The sequence below is a fragment of the Pristiophorus japonicus genome, chromosome 3 (genome assembly GCF_044704955.1).
Source record: "Pristiophorus japonicus isolate sPriJap1 chromosome 3, sPriJap1.hap1, whole genome shotgun sequence".
NCBI classification, from domain to species: domain Eukaryota; kingdom Metazoa; phylum Chordata; class Chondrichthyes; family Pristiophoridae; genus Pristiophorus; species Pristiophorus japonicus.
In genome coordinates this window covers 228,663,507-228,679,798 of record NC_091979.1, presented here as the reverse complement: position 1 = coordinate 228,679,798, position 16,292 = coordinate 228,663,507, and the positions used below count along the sequence as shown (strand labels likewise).

The window sequence follows — 16,292 nt, the reverse complement described above, 5'->3', positions numbered from 1 at the left end:
GTTGAGGTCAAAGATTAGCCTGCTCCTAATTCTTCTTAGGTTCCTTCACCCCACCATTGGCTGCCGTTTCCCCAAGCTTGAATTCCCTGCCGAAACCTCTGCACCTTTAAAGGTGGTCCTTAAAACCTACCTTTTGGTAACTACTTTCTACACATTACACAGGTTCAATACAAAAAACACTGGCAAGATTCCTGAAGTGCAGTGCAATAAAAAGCAATGGCCATAGTCTTGGGTTATATCGGTGTGCAGCTTTGCACATTCAGTCCCAGAACACCAGCACAATAGCAATAGCTGAGTAGCTCCTCGCGTGGGTAAACAACAGCTGACGGAAGCGCAGCACTGCACATGGCCTGGATTAGATTCGGGCTCAGTACAAAGTGCCACACACTGCAAGGGGGAAATAACTGGACTGGGAGGCCCAGGGCTGGAAAGTTGCTTTTTATTGATCAGGTTGTGCTTTTACAATATTTTTCTTACTGAAACTGAAAAGAGCAAAAAGTTATGATGGACATGCACTGTAACGTGAACTTAACCATAAGCCTTACCTACGATTAAAGAATGCACGGAAATTGTTGCGTGGGGAGAGTTCTGACTGTGTGTGTGTGGGGCACAGTGTTACTGCTCCTGTACAGGTTCGAGGCAGGTTCCACTCAAAAATAAAACACTGCCATTGTGGATTCCCACAAGCTTTATTTGTGAAGGCTGATAACTTATATTACATCACTATAGGGACACAATTGTACAGGTTCCACAAGAACTCCACACGCTAGTCCTCATCACCTGCACTCTGAAATAAAAAATCAAAAAGACACAATCAGACTTCAGATTACCACAAGGATGGACCTTATGGTAAAGTTCAGGAACTCAAACCAATGACATTCTTCACCTAAACAAATAATTATTTTGTAACCACAGGTGACAGACATCTGATCGGAATAGAACACCCTCCAATTTTCAAACAAAGTAGCGGTATCAAGCATGGGTCAGATACAGAATAAAGCTCCCTCTACAATGTCCCAGCAAACACACCCAGGGCAGGTACAGCACTGAATAAAAACCTGGATTCCTCACCACACGTCATTTCTGTCCCGTGATTGCTGGAGGTGTCGTCTTCTTGGGTCTCAGTTTGAAGTACAAGAGAATAGAGGCAATCCCGGCATATGTTGCCAGCACATACTGTAAACAGAGAGGGAGCACGTTAATCAGGAGGACAGGAACCAGCTCATTGTCCACCTCTTTCCCCAGGTCTCTCTGCGATAGAGATACACCTGGGGAGAGACACAGACAGGTGGAGAAAGAGAGCGCGAGCTCGCATCACTCAGACAGAGCAAGCGCTAATATCACTCTGAACTCAGATTGCCTAGAATGTGCCTATATTCTCCGGAGTTTAGAACAAAGAGGCGATCTCATTGAAACATAAAATTCTTAGAGGGCTTGACAGGGTAGATGCTGAGAGGCTCTTTAAGAAATGGGAGCAGGAGTCGGCCATATGGCCCCTCGGGCCTACTCCGCCATTCAATATCATGGTTGATCTTCGACCTCAACTCCACTTTCCTGCCTGATCCCCATTTCCCTTGAATCCTTTTAGTGCCGGGCACGCGGGTCCGACAGAGCAGCGCGGGAACGTTGCTCCTTACTCTTGTACTCTAACCCCGCTGCAATAATGGCCAACATACCAGTTGCTTCGTGGCTTCACTATTCCAACCGTGTCAATTGCAGAAAAGGCCATCTCTGATCCTGGAGCGACACGATCGGGGCCCAGGAGAGGAGAGGGCCCAGGGGCAGCACGAGCCAGCCCACACTGCTATATGTGTGCGCACTAGGTCCGTGTAGCAGAGCTGGTCTCCAGTCATCTTGGTTAATCCTTGCCACTGGACCAAAACCAAGCTCTTTCAAGCCCTTGCGGTGGCTGGTGTGCAACGGCCACCACACGTTAAAAAAAATCCACGCATAGGCATCTTCCACCCTTCAACATGCAGTTCGGGACCTGGAATATTAGGTCCTTCATTGAAACACCTGTGAACGCATCCTTTTTTGGCATGGAAGCAAGTCATCCTAGATACAACGGACCGCCTATGATGATGATGAATACATTACACTTCAAATGTACATCAATGGCAGTAAAATCACTTTGGAATGTACAGAGTCCGTGAAAGGCGCTATATAAATGCAAGTCTTTCTTTATCCAAGCGTAATTGTGTTGGAAAGGGTGGGAGCCTGACTGTCGATCCAATTCTCTAACGTTTTGCTTCTGACAATCGAGTGGAACTGGTGTTGTGGGAAGCAGAGTTTACAGCGGATTCCTTGTCACAGCGAGGCCAGTAAAGGAGTGTACTGTCTACAGTACGATGATCGGAGAATTATCAGTACGTTGAGACACAACACTATCAAGGTGAGCTGGTCATCGATTCTTTCTTTCCTCCCCTTCATTTAAGAAACAGCCAGATACTGTGTTCCAGGGATATCCAATGGTTTTGTTATCGGTGGAACCCCAGGGACCACCTGTGAAGTTTCGATCCCTGTTCCCAGTAATTGCCAGATATCTCGGGCTGCTGATATGGGCAGGATTGATTCAGCAATGAGGCAAGAGCGCTCAGAACAGCCCTTTCCAAACCTCAAGGCCCAGGCAATAAAGAAATATAAACAACGATAAGGCCGAACTGGTGGGTTTTGAGGACTGGTTGCCCCTGGGCTTGTCGCCCAACAGTGACTACATTTCAAAAGTAATTGATTGGCTGTGAATTATTTTGGTGTCCCAAGGATGTGATAAAATGCTATATAAATGCAAGTACATCCTTTGCTCTGAGGTGTCCCCATCCCCCTCACAGGAACAGGAGGCCATTCAGCCCCTCGAGCCTGTTCCCCATTCAATGAGATCGCGGCTGATCTGTGACCTAACTCCATCCACACGCTTTGGCTCCGTATTCCCAATACTCTTGGCAAGTAAAAAATCTATCAATCTCAGATTTATAATTATTAATTGAGCTACCATCTACTGCTTTCTATGGGAGAGAGTTCCACACTGCTATCAGCAATCTCCCCGGTAGTTGTACTTACATTCCTCCTGCCTGTGATGGAGTAGGCATTGAAGTACTTCTGGAAGCCAGTGAACTGGTGCTGGGTGCCAGCATCGTGACCTGCCATTCTCACTAACAGAAACTGTAGAGGGAAACAGAACAAGTTACAACAATCCCTGAAACACACATGTCCAGGCACCACAGTCTGACCATGCAACCCATGGGAACACAGCCTCAGTGCAGCGCTATCAGACAGGGCTCGAAAACCTCAGGCCTCGCTTCCAATCTCGACAAGACCTTGTTGGAATCAGACGGCTTCAGTTTCAGTACGCCGATATAGCAAGTCAACCACCTCCAGATTGTTTAAAGGGGCGATTCGGAGCAAGTAGAGAGCAGCACTCACTGCAGACCAACCAAGCGTTTCAATCCTGAATTTGCCCCGAGATCCCCATCAACTCCCTTATTCAGAGTCACAACAGACAGCAGCGCAGGATACTGGGGCATCAGAGCTGCACAGCGACCAGCCTCAAGCTCACAGGAGCAGTGACAGCTGTGGCTCAGTGGGCAGCAATCTCACCTGAGTCAGTAGGTTCTGGGTTCGAGTCCCACTCCAGAGACTTGAGAACAAACATCTAGGCTGACACTCCCAATGCAATGCTGAGGAAGTGCTGCACTGTCTGAGGTGTCATCTTTCAGATAAGACATTAAACCGAGGCCCAGTCTGCCCTCAGGTGGACGTAAAAGATGCCAATGTACTATTACAAAGAGGAGCAGGGGAGTTCTCCCCGGTGTCCTGGGGCCAATATTTATCCCTCAATCAACACCACTAAAACAGATTAATCATTATCACATTGCTGTTTGAAGGAGCTTGCTGTGCGCAAATTGGGTGTCGCGTTTCCTGCAGGCCGGGGCCATTACAGGGAGCAACGTGCGGCGACATGCCACTGTAGGGAGCAGCGCGTGCTGGTGCAGGAGGGTGTCGGCTGTGAAGAGGACGACTGGCTTTGACTTCACCCAAATCCAGGTCGCTTATTGGAGTGCAGGCAGGTACAGCTGGAGTGGCGAGGTCGGGGCGGAGGAGCGGCGAGAGATTGCAGTGCGACGTGATCGGGGCCCAGGAGAGGTGTGAATTTGGGGCCCTGAAGAGCAGAGGTCCCAGGGGCAGCACGGGCCAGCCCATACTGCAATGAGTGCGCGCACGAGGTCCGTGCAGCAGAGCTGGTCTCCGGTCGTCTTGGTTAATCCTTGCCACTGGACTAAGACCTAGCTCTGTCAAGCCCGTGTGGTGGCTGGTGTGCAATGGTCACCGCACATTAAAAAAATCCACACAGGCATCTTCCACCCTTCAACATGTAGTTCAGATCCTGGAATATTAAGTCCTTCATCAAAACACCAGTGAACCCATTCCTTTTTGGTGTGGAAGCAAGTCATCCTCTATGAGGGACCACCTATGATGATGATAACATTAACAGTGACTACAGTTCAAAAAGTACTTCATAAAATCAGAAATTTACAGCAGGGAAGGAGGCCATTTCGGCCCATTCTGCCCACGCTGGCTGACCAAGAGCTATCCAGCCTAATCCCACCTTCCAGCTCTTGGTCCGTTGCCCTGTGGTTACAGCACTTCAAGTGCCCATCCAAGTATTTTTTTAATGTTGTGAGGCTTTCTGCCAAGGGAAACACGTCCTTCCTATCCACTCTATCCAGGCTACTCATAATTTTATACACCTCAATCAGGTCTCCCCTCAGCCATCTCTGTTCCAAAGAAAACAGACCCAGCATCTCTAATCTTTCCTCATGGCCAAAATGATCCAGTCCAGGCAACATTCTTGTAAATCTCTTCTGCAATCACATCTTTCTTGTAATGTGGTGACCAGAACTGCACAGTGTACTCCAGCTGTGGCCTAACCAGTGTTTTATACAGTTCAAGCATAACCTCTTCGATCTTGTATTCCATGCCTCAACTAATAAAGGCAAGTATTCTAAATGCCTTCATAACCTGGCCTGCTATTTCAGGGATCTGTGGACCTGTACTCCAAAGTCTCTTTGTTCCTCTACACTTTTCAGTGTCATACCATTTATCGTGTATTCCCTTGCCTTGTTAGACCTCCACAAATGCATTACCTCACACTTCTCCAGAGTGAATTCCATTTGCCACTGTTCTGCCCACCTGACCAGTCCATTGATATCTTCCTGCAGTCCACAGCTTTCTTCTTCATTGTCAACCACACAGCCTATTTTAGAGTCATCTGCAAACTTCTTAATCATACCCCCAACATTCAACTCCAAGTCACTGATATATACTTAATTGGCTGGAAAGCACTTTGGGACTTAAGGTGGTCGTTAAAGGCACTATAGAAATACAAGTCTTTACTAAATAAATGTCTCCACACTGACAATAAAGGCCAAATATAAAATCTGCACAAACCTCCCACCACTCTTGTCATTATAGTTTGGCAGGTTGCGATTTACACTGGGAAACGCCTCCTGCCACAGCGCCCCATCTGTGGGAGGGTGCAGCTGCAGCGTCCCATCTGTGGGAGGGTGCAGCTGCAGCGTGACATGTTTACGTGGACATTTCCCATTGTAACAGCAAGGCCTCAGCTTGGCCACCGCTCCCGGCTCCAGGTCCCCCTCTCACCTGAAAATCACCCCCAGCCCCGGAGCGCGCCCCCCGGAGGAGAGCGGCCTCGGGACCCTCCCCTCAAGGAGGACAATCCAAGCCGGCTCCGGAGCCCAATGCGGCTGCCGCTCTCCAACCCGGAGACTCAGTAACCCCCAGCCTCTCTCACCTTCACTCCGCCGCTCCCAACGTCCTTCAGAGGCCCGACTTCCACAAGGGCCGGTGCCGGAACTACTGCGCACAACCTCCGCCCATTGGTCCAAATTACCGTCACTCAAGTGACATTTTCACCCCGCCGCATTACGTCGTCAGCTCTCACCGCCCATTGGTCAATAGCGATGTCAATCAAAGCAAGCATCAACCCATCTCAACACCCATTGGATAAACCATACGTGATATCAGCAGCGGTTCTCACCATCCATTGGTTGGCGAGGGTGTGATTCCTCACTGATCACTGATTGGACCAAGTCTGTCATCTGCCTCCCTTCCCATTGCACAACACCGAAATCGATCAAAGCAAAACTCGACAGTGATTGGCCGCCGCCGGAGGGCTGGGGACGGGCGGCTGTGGTGAGTGCGCATGCGTGGAGGCAGTGGCGGAATTGCTGCCGCGCGTCCGCCCGCAGGTGAGAGCCATGGAGACACCCATGTGGGCCCGGGATGGGGAGAGTGAGGGCCCGGGGGGGGGGGGGAAGAGTGTTTGGAATGAGGGCCCCGGGGGGAGCAGAGAGAGAGCCCCGGGGGGAGCAGAGAGAGAGAGAGAGGCCCGGAGTCCGGCCTGGTGCGGGGTCCCGGGCCCGCCGGGGGTGGGGGGGAACAGCTCTCTGTGGGCCGCCCAGCCTAAGTACTGCGTGCAATTCTGGTCACCACATTACAGGAAAGATGTGATTGCACTGGAGAGGGTGCAGAGGAGATTTACGAATGTTGCCAGGACTTGAGAATTTTAGTTGTGAGGAAAGATTGGATAGGCTGGGGTTGTTTTCTTTAGAACAGAGGAGGCTGAGGAGAGACCCGATTGAGGTGTATAAAATTATGAGGTGCCTGGATAGAGTGGATAGGATGGACCTGATTCCCTTAGCAGAGGGGTCAACAACCAGGGAGCAGAGATTTATAAAGTAATTGGGGTGAGGTTTAGAGGAGATATAAGGGGAAATTTCTTCACCCAGAGGGTGGTGGAGGTCTGGAACTCGCTGCCTGAAAGGGTGGTAGAGGCAGAAACCCTCACCATATTTAAAAAGTACTTAAATGTGCACTTAAAGTGCCGTAACCTACAGAGCTACGGACCAAGAGCTGGACAGTGGGATTTGGCTGGATAGTTATTTTTCAATCAGCGCAGACACAATGGGCTCAATGTCTTCCTATGCTGTAAATTTCAAAGATTCAGTGTGCTGCGATGCGACTGCCCTGGGAGTGTTTGATGGGACAGTGTAGAGGGAACTTTACTCTGTATCTAACCTGTGCTGTACATGCCCTGGGAGTGTTTGATGGGACAGTGTAGAGGGAGCTTTACGCTGTATCTAACCCTGTGCTGTTCCTGTCCTGGGAGTCCTGTGGGTTGCTCTGAAACATATTGGGTGAAACTTGCTGTATGAAATCCAGGCAGTATAAATGTTTATTTTTAATGTACAGCAGATGGGTGTTTATGACATACTTTGGGTGATCTCTGTCATGCACAGTCTCCAGATGATATGTGCATGCTTGGATCACACAAGTGTTGTTTGTTATGGAGTGCATCCCTTTCACTCCAGGTATAAGGGATCAGGCAGACTGGTTTGGCATCGTCTGTTATTGGACAGTGGGAGATGCAGTACAGCCAGTGCTGATTATATTGGTGCCCATGTCCTAAATCAGCCAATGCACCTGCTGCCATGTTTCTCGCTGATCCCTGCAGGCTGCTCCCATCCCCGAGTGACAGGCCTGTGACCAGCTGCACCTCGCCCCAGTGTTGCAGAGCTCAGATTGCTTGCTCTCACCTGGGGGATGTTTGAAGTAAAAGTGTGCTGAATGCAAATTTCACAAACCCACTTTTTTGCTTTGCAGTATTGTTTGTTCACATTCATGTTTTGGGTAAACCAGGATGGCTACCGAACGGTGTGCAGCAGTTTGAACGCTGCGACCTGTGTTCTGGGTTCGTCATGCTCTCTAGGGGTGGACACAGCAGTGTTCTTAAAGGGCCATCCTTCTGTCTCCGGTCACCAACTGATCTCTCTGTTTAAACTCATTTGCTTAATGCTATTATGGTCACTGCTCCGGAACCGTCCCCTCTTCCTTCTTCAGCTCACACATTCTCTTCACTGTGTTGAAATCGGGGAAATGCTGTCTGTGGCTCTAACTTCGGCCCGTCTTCCTCACTCTTCCCTTACTCCCCAATGTCCAGACTTTTAACGCTCGAGCTTGCTGTGACCTCCCCACTACTTGACCTACTTTTTCCCCGATTCTTTCAAACTTGCGGCCACCCCGCACCGTGGGCCCTACACCTGATCTCAGTAAATGCGCGTGCCCCCAGGCAGCTGCTGTTTGTGATGAGGAAATATCTGAATGCTGTTTCTTGCTCACCAGGCTTGTGAAAATGGCCACAGTGGAGGAGGACTTCCCTCGCGGCGGGGCACAGAGAAAGGCCACTGCGGGCAAGGATAAGAGGAGGGTGGAAGAGGATAACTTATTTGGAGTAAGTACTGAAGCGGGAGAGGATGCGGCGAGAAATCAGCAGTGGAACTTGGAAGATGAATAGAAATATTTTAATGTTGGAGAGGAATTAGAAATGGACATAAAAGTATGTGTTACTCTCAGAGGTTGTTCCCATTGTCTGACATCGGGTGTATTCAGGGGCGGGTTGTCTGAGAGTCCCTCTCAGGGCCTGGCTTTGATTATTTAGCTATTTCCTGATCTGTTGGTCCACCCCCCACCCCATTGAATTAATTAATGCTTTGAGCTCAGTGGGTAATTTTTCAGACCAACCCTTCACAACTGCTCAAAATACCTGCAGTTATAATAATCCCACTTTCCATCGTTCAGGGATCAGGGAGTGTGCAGATGGAGCTTTACTCTGTATCTAACCCGTGCTGTACCTGCCCTGGGAGTGTTTGATGGGACAGTGTAGAGGGAGCTTTACTCTGTTTCATCATCATCATAGGCAGTCCTTCGGAATCAAGGAAGGCTTGCTTCCACTCTTAAAATGAATCCTTAGGTTACTGAACATTCCAGTACGAGAACCACAGTCCCTGTCACAAGTGGGACAGATAGTTGTTGAGGGAAGGGGTGGGTGGGACAGGCTTGCCACACGCTCTTTCTGCTGCCTGTGCTTGATTTCTGCATGCTCTCGGCGATGAGACTCGAGGTGCTCAGCGCCCTCCCGGATGCACTTCCTCCTCTTTGACCAGGGTCTCCCAGGTGTCAGTGGGGATGTTGCACTTTATCAGGGAGGCTTTGAGGGTGTCGTTGTAACATTTCCTCTGCGCACCTTTGGCTCGTTTGCTGTGAAGGAGTTCCGAGTCGAGCGCTGGCTTTGGGAGTCTCGTGTCTGGCATGCGAACAATGTGGCCTGCTCAGCGGAGCTGATCAAGTGTGGTCAGTGCTTCAATGCTGGGGATGTTGGCCTGGACGAGGACACGAACGTTGGTGCGTCTGTCCTTCCAGGAGATTTGTAGGATCTTGCGGAAACATCGTTGATGGCATTTCTCCAGCGGCTTGAGGTGTCTACTGTACATGTCTGTATCAAACCCGTGCTGTACCTGCCCTGTGAATGTTTGATGGGACAATGTAGAGGGAGCTTTACTCTGTATCTAACCTGTGGTGTACCTGCCCTGGGAGTGTTTGATGGGACAGTGTAGTGGGAGCTTTACTCTGTATCTAACCCGTGCTGTATCTGCCCTGGGAGTTTTTGATGGGACAGTGTAGTGGGAGCGTTACTCTGCCTAACTCTGTGTTGTATCTGCCCTGTCTACAGGTGTGCCATGATGATGAAAGTAAGAAACGGAAAAGGAAGAAAGAATTGAACCCTGAAAAGACGAAAAAGCCGAGGAAAGAGAAAGGCCGAGCTTTGCAGGCGAAGCAGCTGAGAGGGGCTGAAATTCTCTCCTTCAAGGTATGTGAGTGGAGTGGGACCTGGGCGTGTGCGACCGTACACATGGGTAATCGGAGGATGTGCTCAGTGACCAGCACTCGGAGCTGTATGCTGGCAACTCTCCCGCCTGAGTCATAATGTGCAGAGTTCAGCCACCCCTCCTGACAGTCCCGGTGAGTGCAGACCGGAGCTCCAGTTTGGAATTCCGGGGGACATCCGGTGGGAGTGAGTGACCCCAGACCCTACCTCCTACTCATTGTATGGGTGTGGGAGATTTGATCAGGTGACGAAGATCAGTGCAGATGATTCAGCCCATCTCTCTCTCATTCTGCGTCACAAACCCACAGTCCCTCACCTATGCCTTAAACAGCCTCTTGAGTGTTTGCCCCAATTCTCAACAACAACAACTTGCATTTACATAGCACCCATAACATAGTAAAACATCCCAACGAGTTTCACTGGAGTGTTATCAGACAAAAAGGCTATCCTACTTGAAGAAGGGATGCGTTATCCTGCTTTTTCCCAGCCAATTCCTGGGTCGTTTTGTGCTGCAGTCGTGGTTTAAGAACAGAATAAATAGGAGAAGGAGTAGGCCATTGTCCCCTCGAGTCTGCTCCACCATTTAATAAGATCATGGCTGATCCTATCATGGACTCAGCTCCACTTCCCCGCCCGTTCCCCATAACCCTTTATTCCCTTATCGCTCAAAAATCTGTCTACGCCTTAAATATATTCAATGTCCCAGCCTCCACAGCTCTCTGGGGCAGAGAATTCCACAGATTTACAACCTTCTGAGAGAAGAAATTCCTCCCCATCTCAGTTTTAAATGGGCGGCCCCTTATTCTGAGACTATGTCCCCTAGTTTTAGTTTCCCCTGAGTGGAAATATCCTCTCTGCATCCACCTTGTCGAGCCCCCTCATTATCTTATATGTTTCGATAAGATCACCTCTCATTCTTCTGAATTCCAATGAGTATAGGCCCAACCAATCTTCATCAGTCAACCCCCCTCATTTCCGGAATCAATCTAGTGAACCTTCTCTGAACAGCCTCCAATACAAGTATATCCTTCCTTAAATACGGAAACTAAAACTGTAAGCAGTACTCTAGGTGTGGCCTCACCAATACCCTGTACAGTTGTAGCAGGACTTGTCTGATTTTATACTCTATCCCCTTGCAATAAAGGCCAACATTCCATTTGCCTTCCTGATTACTTGCTGTACCTGCATACTATCATTTTGTGTTTCATGCACAAGGACCCCCAGGTGTCTCTGTACTCCAGCACTTTGCAATTTTCTCCATTTAAATTAGAATTTGCTTTGCTATTTTTTCTGCCAAAGTGGATAACCTCACATTTTGCTACATTATACTCCATCTGCCAAATTTTTGCCCACTCACTTGGCCTGTTTATATGCCTTTGCAGATTTTTTTGTGTCCTCCTCACAACTTGCTTTCTTATCCATCTTTGTATCATCAGCAAACTCGGTCCTTCATCCAAGTGATTAATATAAATTGTAAATAGTTGAGGCTTCAGCACCGATTCCTGTGGCACCCCACTAGTTACAGTTTGCCAACCGGAAAATACCCCATTTATCCCGATTCTGTTTTCTGTTAGTTAGCCAATCCCCTATCCAGGCCAATATATTGCCAAGCAACAGAGCTCCGGATTAACTCATTCTGTTCCACGCGGTATCTTGTGTACGTCAGTGAGATCGGCTCTTGGTCCTCTCCAATCGTGCCGGCCCTTCTGTGCCCCGCCCCTCGCTTCCCCCGCTCGGCGGGAGTGCGCCTCCCTCTTCCCGCCCCTCCCGTTCCCCCGCTCGGCCGGAGTGCACTTCCCCCGCCCTGCCCCTTCCCCACTCGGTGGGAGTGCGCCTCGCCCGCCCCTTCCACGTTCGGCGGGAATGTGCTTCCCCAGCCCTTCCCTTCCCTCCCCCATTTGGCGGGAATGCACCTCCCCTCCCCTCCCTTCCCCTTCCCCGCTCGGCCGAAGTACCATGTCTGGCTTGTGGCCTCGCATTGGTGTAAATTGAAGTTGATCTCTTGTGTGTGAACTCTGGGGCACCACAGTGTGTGTTCTGGATTTTGTTAATTGTTTCCCTCCTCCCCCCCACCCCCAGAAACTGACTGTCGGGACCCTCCTTCTCGGATGTGTGAAGGAAGTGACGGATTTTGAGCTTGTCGTCGGATTACCCCACGGGCTGACTGGCTACGTGAGTCTCACCAACATCAGTGATGCGTTTACGAAGTCGCTGAGTGAGCAGGTCAATGAGGAGCTGCCGGAGGTGAGTCTGGTCCTGTTACACCGCTCTTCCTTTATTTGTGGGTTTTTCTCGTGTCCTCCTCCTTGCTGGAGTGCGGGGGTCCTGCGTATCCAGCACCCATGGTACGTCTAACTCTCCCGCCATATGTGTTCGTGTCGGGGCTAGGCCAGGTGGGGGAATCTGTACTGAGCCCCGTTCTGTCCTGGTCCAGTCCAAGAAACTGTGACGGGGCTCCTCTGACAGCGTTGTGGCTAAAGGTGTCTGTTAATCAGCGTCCTGCCCTCTCGCTACAGTCTGCACCACGTGTCGTGGGCTCGCTAACAGGCTGGGGCTCCTTTCTCCAGAAAAGAGAAGGCTGAGGGGTGACCTGATGGAGACCATTTAAAATGTTGAAAGGGTTTGATAGGTTAGATGTAGAGAAGATGTTTCCACTTGCGAGGGGAAAGGTTGGGTGGGAGGGGCACTGACCCTTTGGGCCGAACGGCCTGTTTCCGTGCTGTCCATTCTACAGAAAGGCTCTCAGCAGAGAGAGGCTTTTTAAAGTCATTTCCTTTAGTTAAACTTCAAGAAAAAGTTTTTGTTTCAGCGAGGGAGATAATTAATTGGTTCTGTTAGCCAGCAGAGAGTAACTAATGCGGGTAATGGCGAGGCGGAACAACTGCTTGAACTGCGGACATAGTCTTTGGGCTTAATATGGTTTCACCGCCGGCCTTGTGATTGGTGCCTATGGTAAATGGGAGCGCCGTTTGCTGGCTATAGGTGGCTGTCCGCTATAAGCGGGGACTGCCGGTGTAAGTGGTGGAGACTGTATATCTCTCAGTCACCGCCATAGTTGGCCTCGGCTCCAAGGTGGAACACTAGAGTCATTCCTTGGGGACAGGGAGTTTCTGACCTGAGCTTTGTGAATGGTGCCGAGGTTTTGGCTGGTATGTTTGTGCTGCTTTCTGCTGTCGGGCCTCTGATCACAGGTCTGTTCCGTTCTGTTCTATCGCAGGTTCTGACTGTGCTCTCCGACCTGTACAGCCCTGGTATGGTTGTGCGGTGTGTTGTCTCTGAGCTAGGAGAGACGAAAGCCAGCCACCACAGCTTGAAACTGTCCATTAACCCGAAGGATGTGAACAAGGCCCTGACGGCGGGGGCACTACGAGCTGGAATGGTGAGTGATTAGTTATTCCCACTCACTCTTGATCCAAGGGAAACCATTTCACCAAATGCATCCCCCATCTCAACATTCCAGAACTAATAACATGTCTGTTACAAACTTCGGGTCCACTGCAGGGAGTCTCTTGGGTCACGGCCGTAAGCGCTCCCAGTGTCGTATGTTCAGGAGTGTGCTCATACTGCCCATTATCTAATAGTGTAACTCCAGCATGTAAGAATAGGACCCGCTTGTGATCTGAACTGGATATTGTGTCCTTCCCACATGCCGTGGATTGACTTTAGTGTGATGAGGCCAGATGCAAATTATTAAGCTGCTTTATTTTACAGACAGGAAGCAAATGTACTGTGACCATTGCAATCAAAACTCATCCATTTCACTTAACTTCAAACCCCTCCCTTTAATTTGGGAGCAGGTTATCTCGGGTGGGGAGGGGAAGAATATGTAGGGTATCTTCTCTCCGATACTAGATTGAAGTACTTGTATAAGTTAAGGTAAAGCTGGAAACGGTGCGTTAATTGTAAATCATTTATCAGCATTGGTTTTTAACTCCACTTTCTGCCACACAGCGTGGGGCCGAAATTGCCCACCGCCCAAAACAAGGGGCACCCACCGTTTTCGAAGTTTGGCCGCCCCAATGCGTGGGGCAGCCATTCCGTAGAAATTCAGCACTTGGGGTATTTTTTGGAGTGGCCTGATCATCGGGGAGGAGTGACTGACGCTGCGAGGCATCAGTGGCCGCGCTGGTGACATCATAGCGCTGGCGCGTCACGTCTCTCCCCTTCAGTTAAAGGGGAGGGCCGCTGCGAACTCTGCAGCCACTTTAGTGGCAAACACTGGACCGCTAAGGGAGAGTTTCAGGTTTCAGCCGGGCTAGCGGCCTGGCACCCAAGAATGGCACGCTGGCACGCCTGTTGACAGCCCGGCCGAACCCACGGCCATAATTGCCGGCCCGACCTGGCAGTCGGCTGATGAACAAAAAAAAATAACATGGCGTTGCCGGCAGTGCCACTTCCCCTTTAAGGGCGGTCGTGCTGCCAAGCCACAGAGAGGGTACCGACAGCAAATGCCGTCAGTGGCACCGACCGGCGACCAGAGGCCTTGAAGAAAGGGGCAATTTTGGTCCCTGTGTCTTTTTTTAATTACGTGGAATTCTCCCTTTCCTCACATCCGTGACTTTTTATACCTGGTTTTAATTCCCAGGAATTCTTTCAAAATGTAAATCTAAAGGCCTATTGTCAGCCTTTTCTTCTACTTCTCATCCCCAGGTAAACGAGCGATCTCCTTGGGAGTTCCCTGTTACCTGGGTGTCACTCCACTGGCACTCAGTACCAGGGATGGAGGGGAGAGAGAGGGCTGTCTTAGATTGATGTAATTGTGCATACAGTTCGCTGTTGCCTTGAGTCTGCTCCCTGCTATGGTGTACTGAGTGCTGCTCTTCCCTCTCTGTAACCTCAGCTGCTTTCGGGCTGTGTGTCCAGTGTGGAGGACCACGGGTATCTGATCGATATTGGAGTCAAACCCACCAAGGCCTTCCTCTCTCAACAGAAGGCCCAGGAGCACATCAAGAGCAGGAACCGAGGTAAGTCGCAGAGGGAAATACCGCAGGGGTAATCCTCACCGTTATACCCACACTTCCCACTCAGCGGGCCAGTCAGAGTGTGCAATGGAGCGGAAAGCAACAGCCCAGATGGCCAACTATTCCTGTATTTCTAAACCATGACATCGGCTCACCTGCAGATCGACGCCACCCCCACCCTCTCTCGCCCCCCCCCACCCTCTCTCGCCCCCCCCCACCCTCTCTCGCCCCCCCCCACCCTCTCTCGCCCCCCCCACCCTCTCTCGCCCCCCCCACCCTCTCTCGCCCCCCCCACCCTCTCTCGCCCCCCCACCCTCTCTCGCCCCCCCACCCTCTCTCGCCCCCCCCACCCTCTCTCGCCCCCCCCACCCTCTCTCGCCCCCCCCACCCTCTCTCGCCCCCCCACCCTCTCTCGCCCCCCCCACCCTCTCTCGCCCCCCCCCCCTCTCTCTCGCCCCCCCCCCACCCTCTCTCGCCCCCCCCCACCCTCTCTCGCCCCCCCCACCCTCTCTCGCCCCCCCCACCCTCTCTCGCCCCCCCCCACCCTCTCTGCCCCCCCCACCCTCTCTCGCCCCCCCCACCCTCTCTCGCCCCCCCCCACCCTCTCTCGCCCCCCCCACCCTCTCTCGCCCCCCCCACCCTCTCTCGCCCCCCCCACCCTCTCTCGCCCCCCCCCACCCTCTCTCGCCCCCCCACCCTCTCTCGCCCCCCCCCACCCTCTCTCGCCCCCCCCCACCCCTCTCTCGCCCCCCCCCACCCTCTCTCGCCCCCCCCCCACCCTCTCTCGCCCCCCCCCACCTCTCTCGCCCCCCCCCACCCTCTCTCGCCCCCCCCACCCTCTCTCGCCCCCCCCCACCCTCTCTCGCCCCCCCCCACCCTCTCTCGCCCCCCCCCACCCTCTCTTCGCCCCCCCCCACCCTCTCTCGCCCCCCCCACCCTCTCTCGCCCCCCCCCACCCTCTCTCGCCCCCCCCACCCTCTCTCGCCCCCCACCCTCTCTCGCCCCCCCCCACCCTCTCTCGCCCCCCCCACCCTCTCTCGCCCCCCCCACCCTCTCTCGCCCCCCCCCCCCTCTCTCGCCCCCCCCACCCTCTCTCGCCCCCCCCCACCCTCTCTCGCCCCCCCCACCCTCTCTCGCCCCCCCCACCCTCTCTCGCCCCCCCCACCCTCTCTCGCCCCCCCCCACCCTCTCTCGCCCCCCCCACCCTCTCTCGCCCCCCCCCACCCTCTCTCGCCCCCCCCCACCCTCTCTCGCCCCCCCCCCACCCTCTCTCGCCCCCCCCCCACCCTCTCTGCCCCCCCCACCCTCTCTCGCCCCCCCCCACCCTCTCTCGCCCCCCCCACCCTCTCTCGCCCCCCCACCCTCTCTCGCCCCCCCCCACCCTCTCTCGCCCCCCCCCACCCTCTCTCGCCCCCCCCACCCTCTCTCGCCCCCCCCCACCCTCTCTCGCCCCCCACCCTCTCTGCCCCCCACCCCTCTCTCGCCCCCCCCACCCTCTCTCGCCCCCCCCCACCCTCTCTCGCCCCCCCCCACCCTCTCCTCGCCCCCCCCCACCCTCTCTCGCCCCCCCCCCACCCTCTCTCGCCCCC

The 16,292-nt window shown here is 52.7% G+C and overlaps 2 protein-coding genes across 3 annotated transcripts in view; one reads left to right on the top strand and one right to left on the bottom strand.

Moving 5' to 3' along the window:
- Window positions 1–670: 670 nt before the first annotated feature.
- Window positions 671–5,898, bottom strand: atp5md (ATP synthase membrane subunit k). The gene is made up of 4 exons (XM_070874931.1): window positions 5,810–5,898; window positions 3,058–3,159; window positions 1,072–1,176; window positions 671–787 (listed from the first exon to the last, which is right to left on the bottom strand). The coding sequence occupies exons 2-3, from the start codon at window positions 3,142–3,144 to the stop codon at window positions 1,078–1,080; spliced, it is 186 nt and encodes a 61-aa protein (XP_070731032.1). The 5' UTR covers window positions 3,145–3,159; window positions 5,810–5,898; the 3' UTR covers window positions 671–787; window positions 1,072–1,077.
- Window positions 5,899–6,188: 290 nt separating this feature from the next.
- The window catches only part of pdcd11 (programmed cell death 11), a 65,131-nt gene continuing 55,027 nt past the window's right edge, over window positions 6,189–16,292 (top strand). For both annotated transcript variants that reach the window (XM_070876388.1, XM_070876387.1), the window contains exons 1-6: window positions 6,189–6,266; window positions 8,200–8,308; window positions 9,587–9,724; window positions 11,822–11,986; window positions 12,960–13,121; window positions 14,583–14,706. In XM_070876388.1, the coding sequence (XP_070732489.1) occupies window positions 8,210–8,308; window positions 9,587–9,724; window positions 11,822–11,986; window positions 12,960–13,121; window positions 14,583–14,706 (688 nt within the window). In that variant the 5' untranslated portion in view covers window positions 6,189–6,266; window positions 8,200–8,209. The remainder of the gene's footprint in view (window positions 6,267–8,199; window positions 8,309–9,586; window positions 9,725–11,821; window positions 11,987–12,959; window positions 13,122–14,582; window positions 14,707–16,292) is intronic.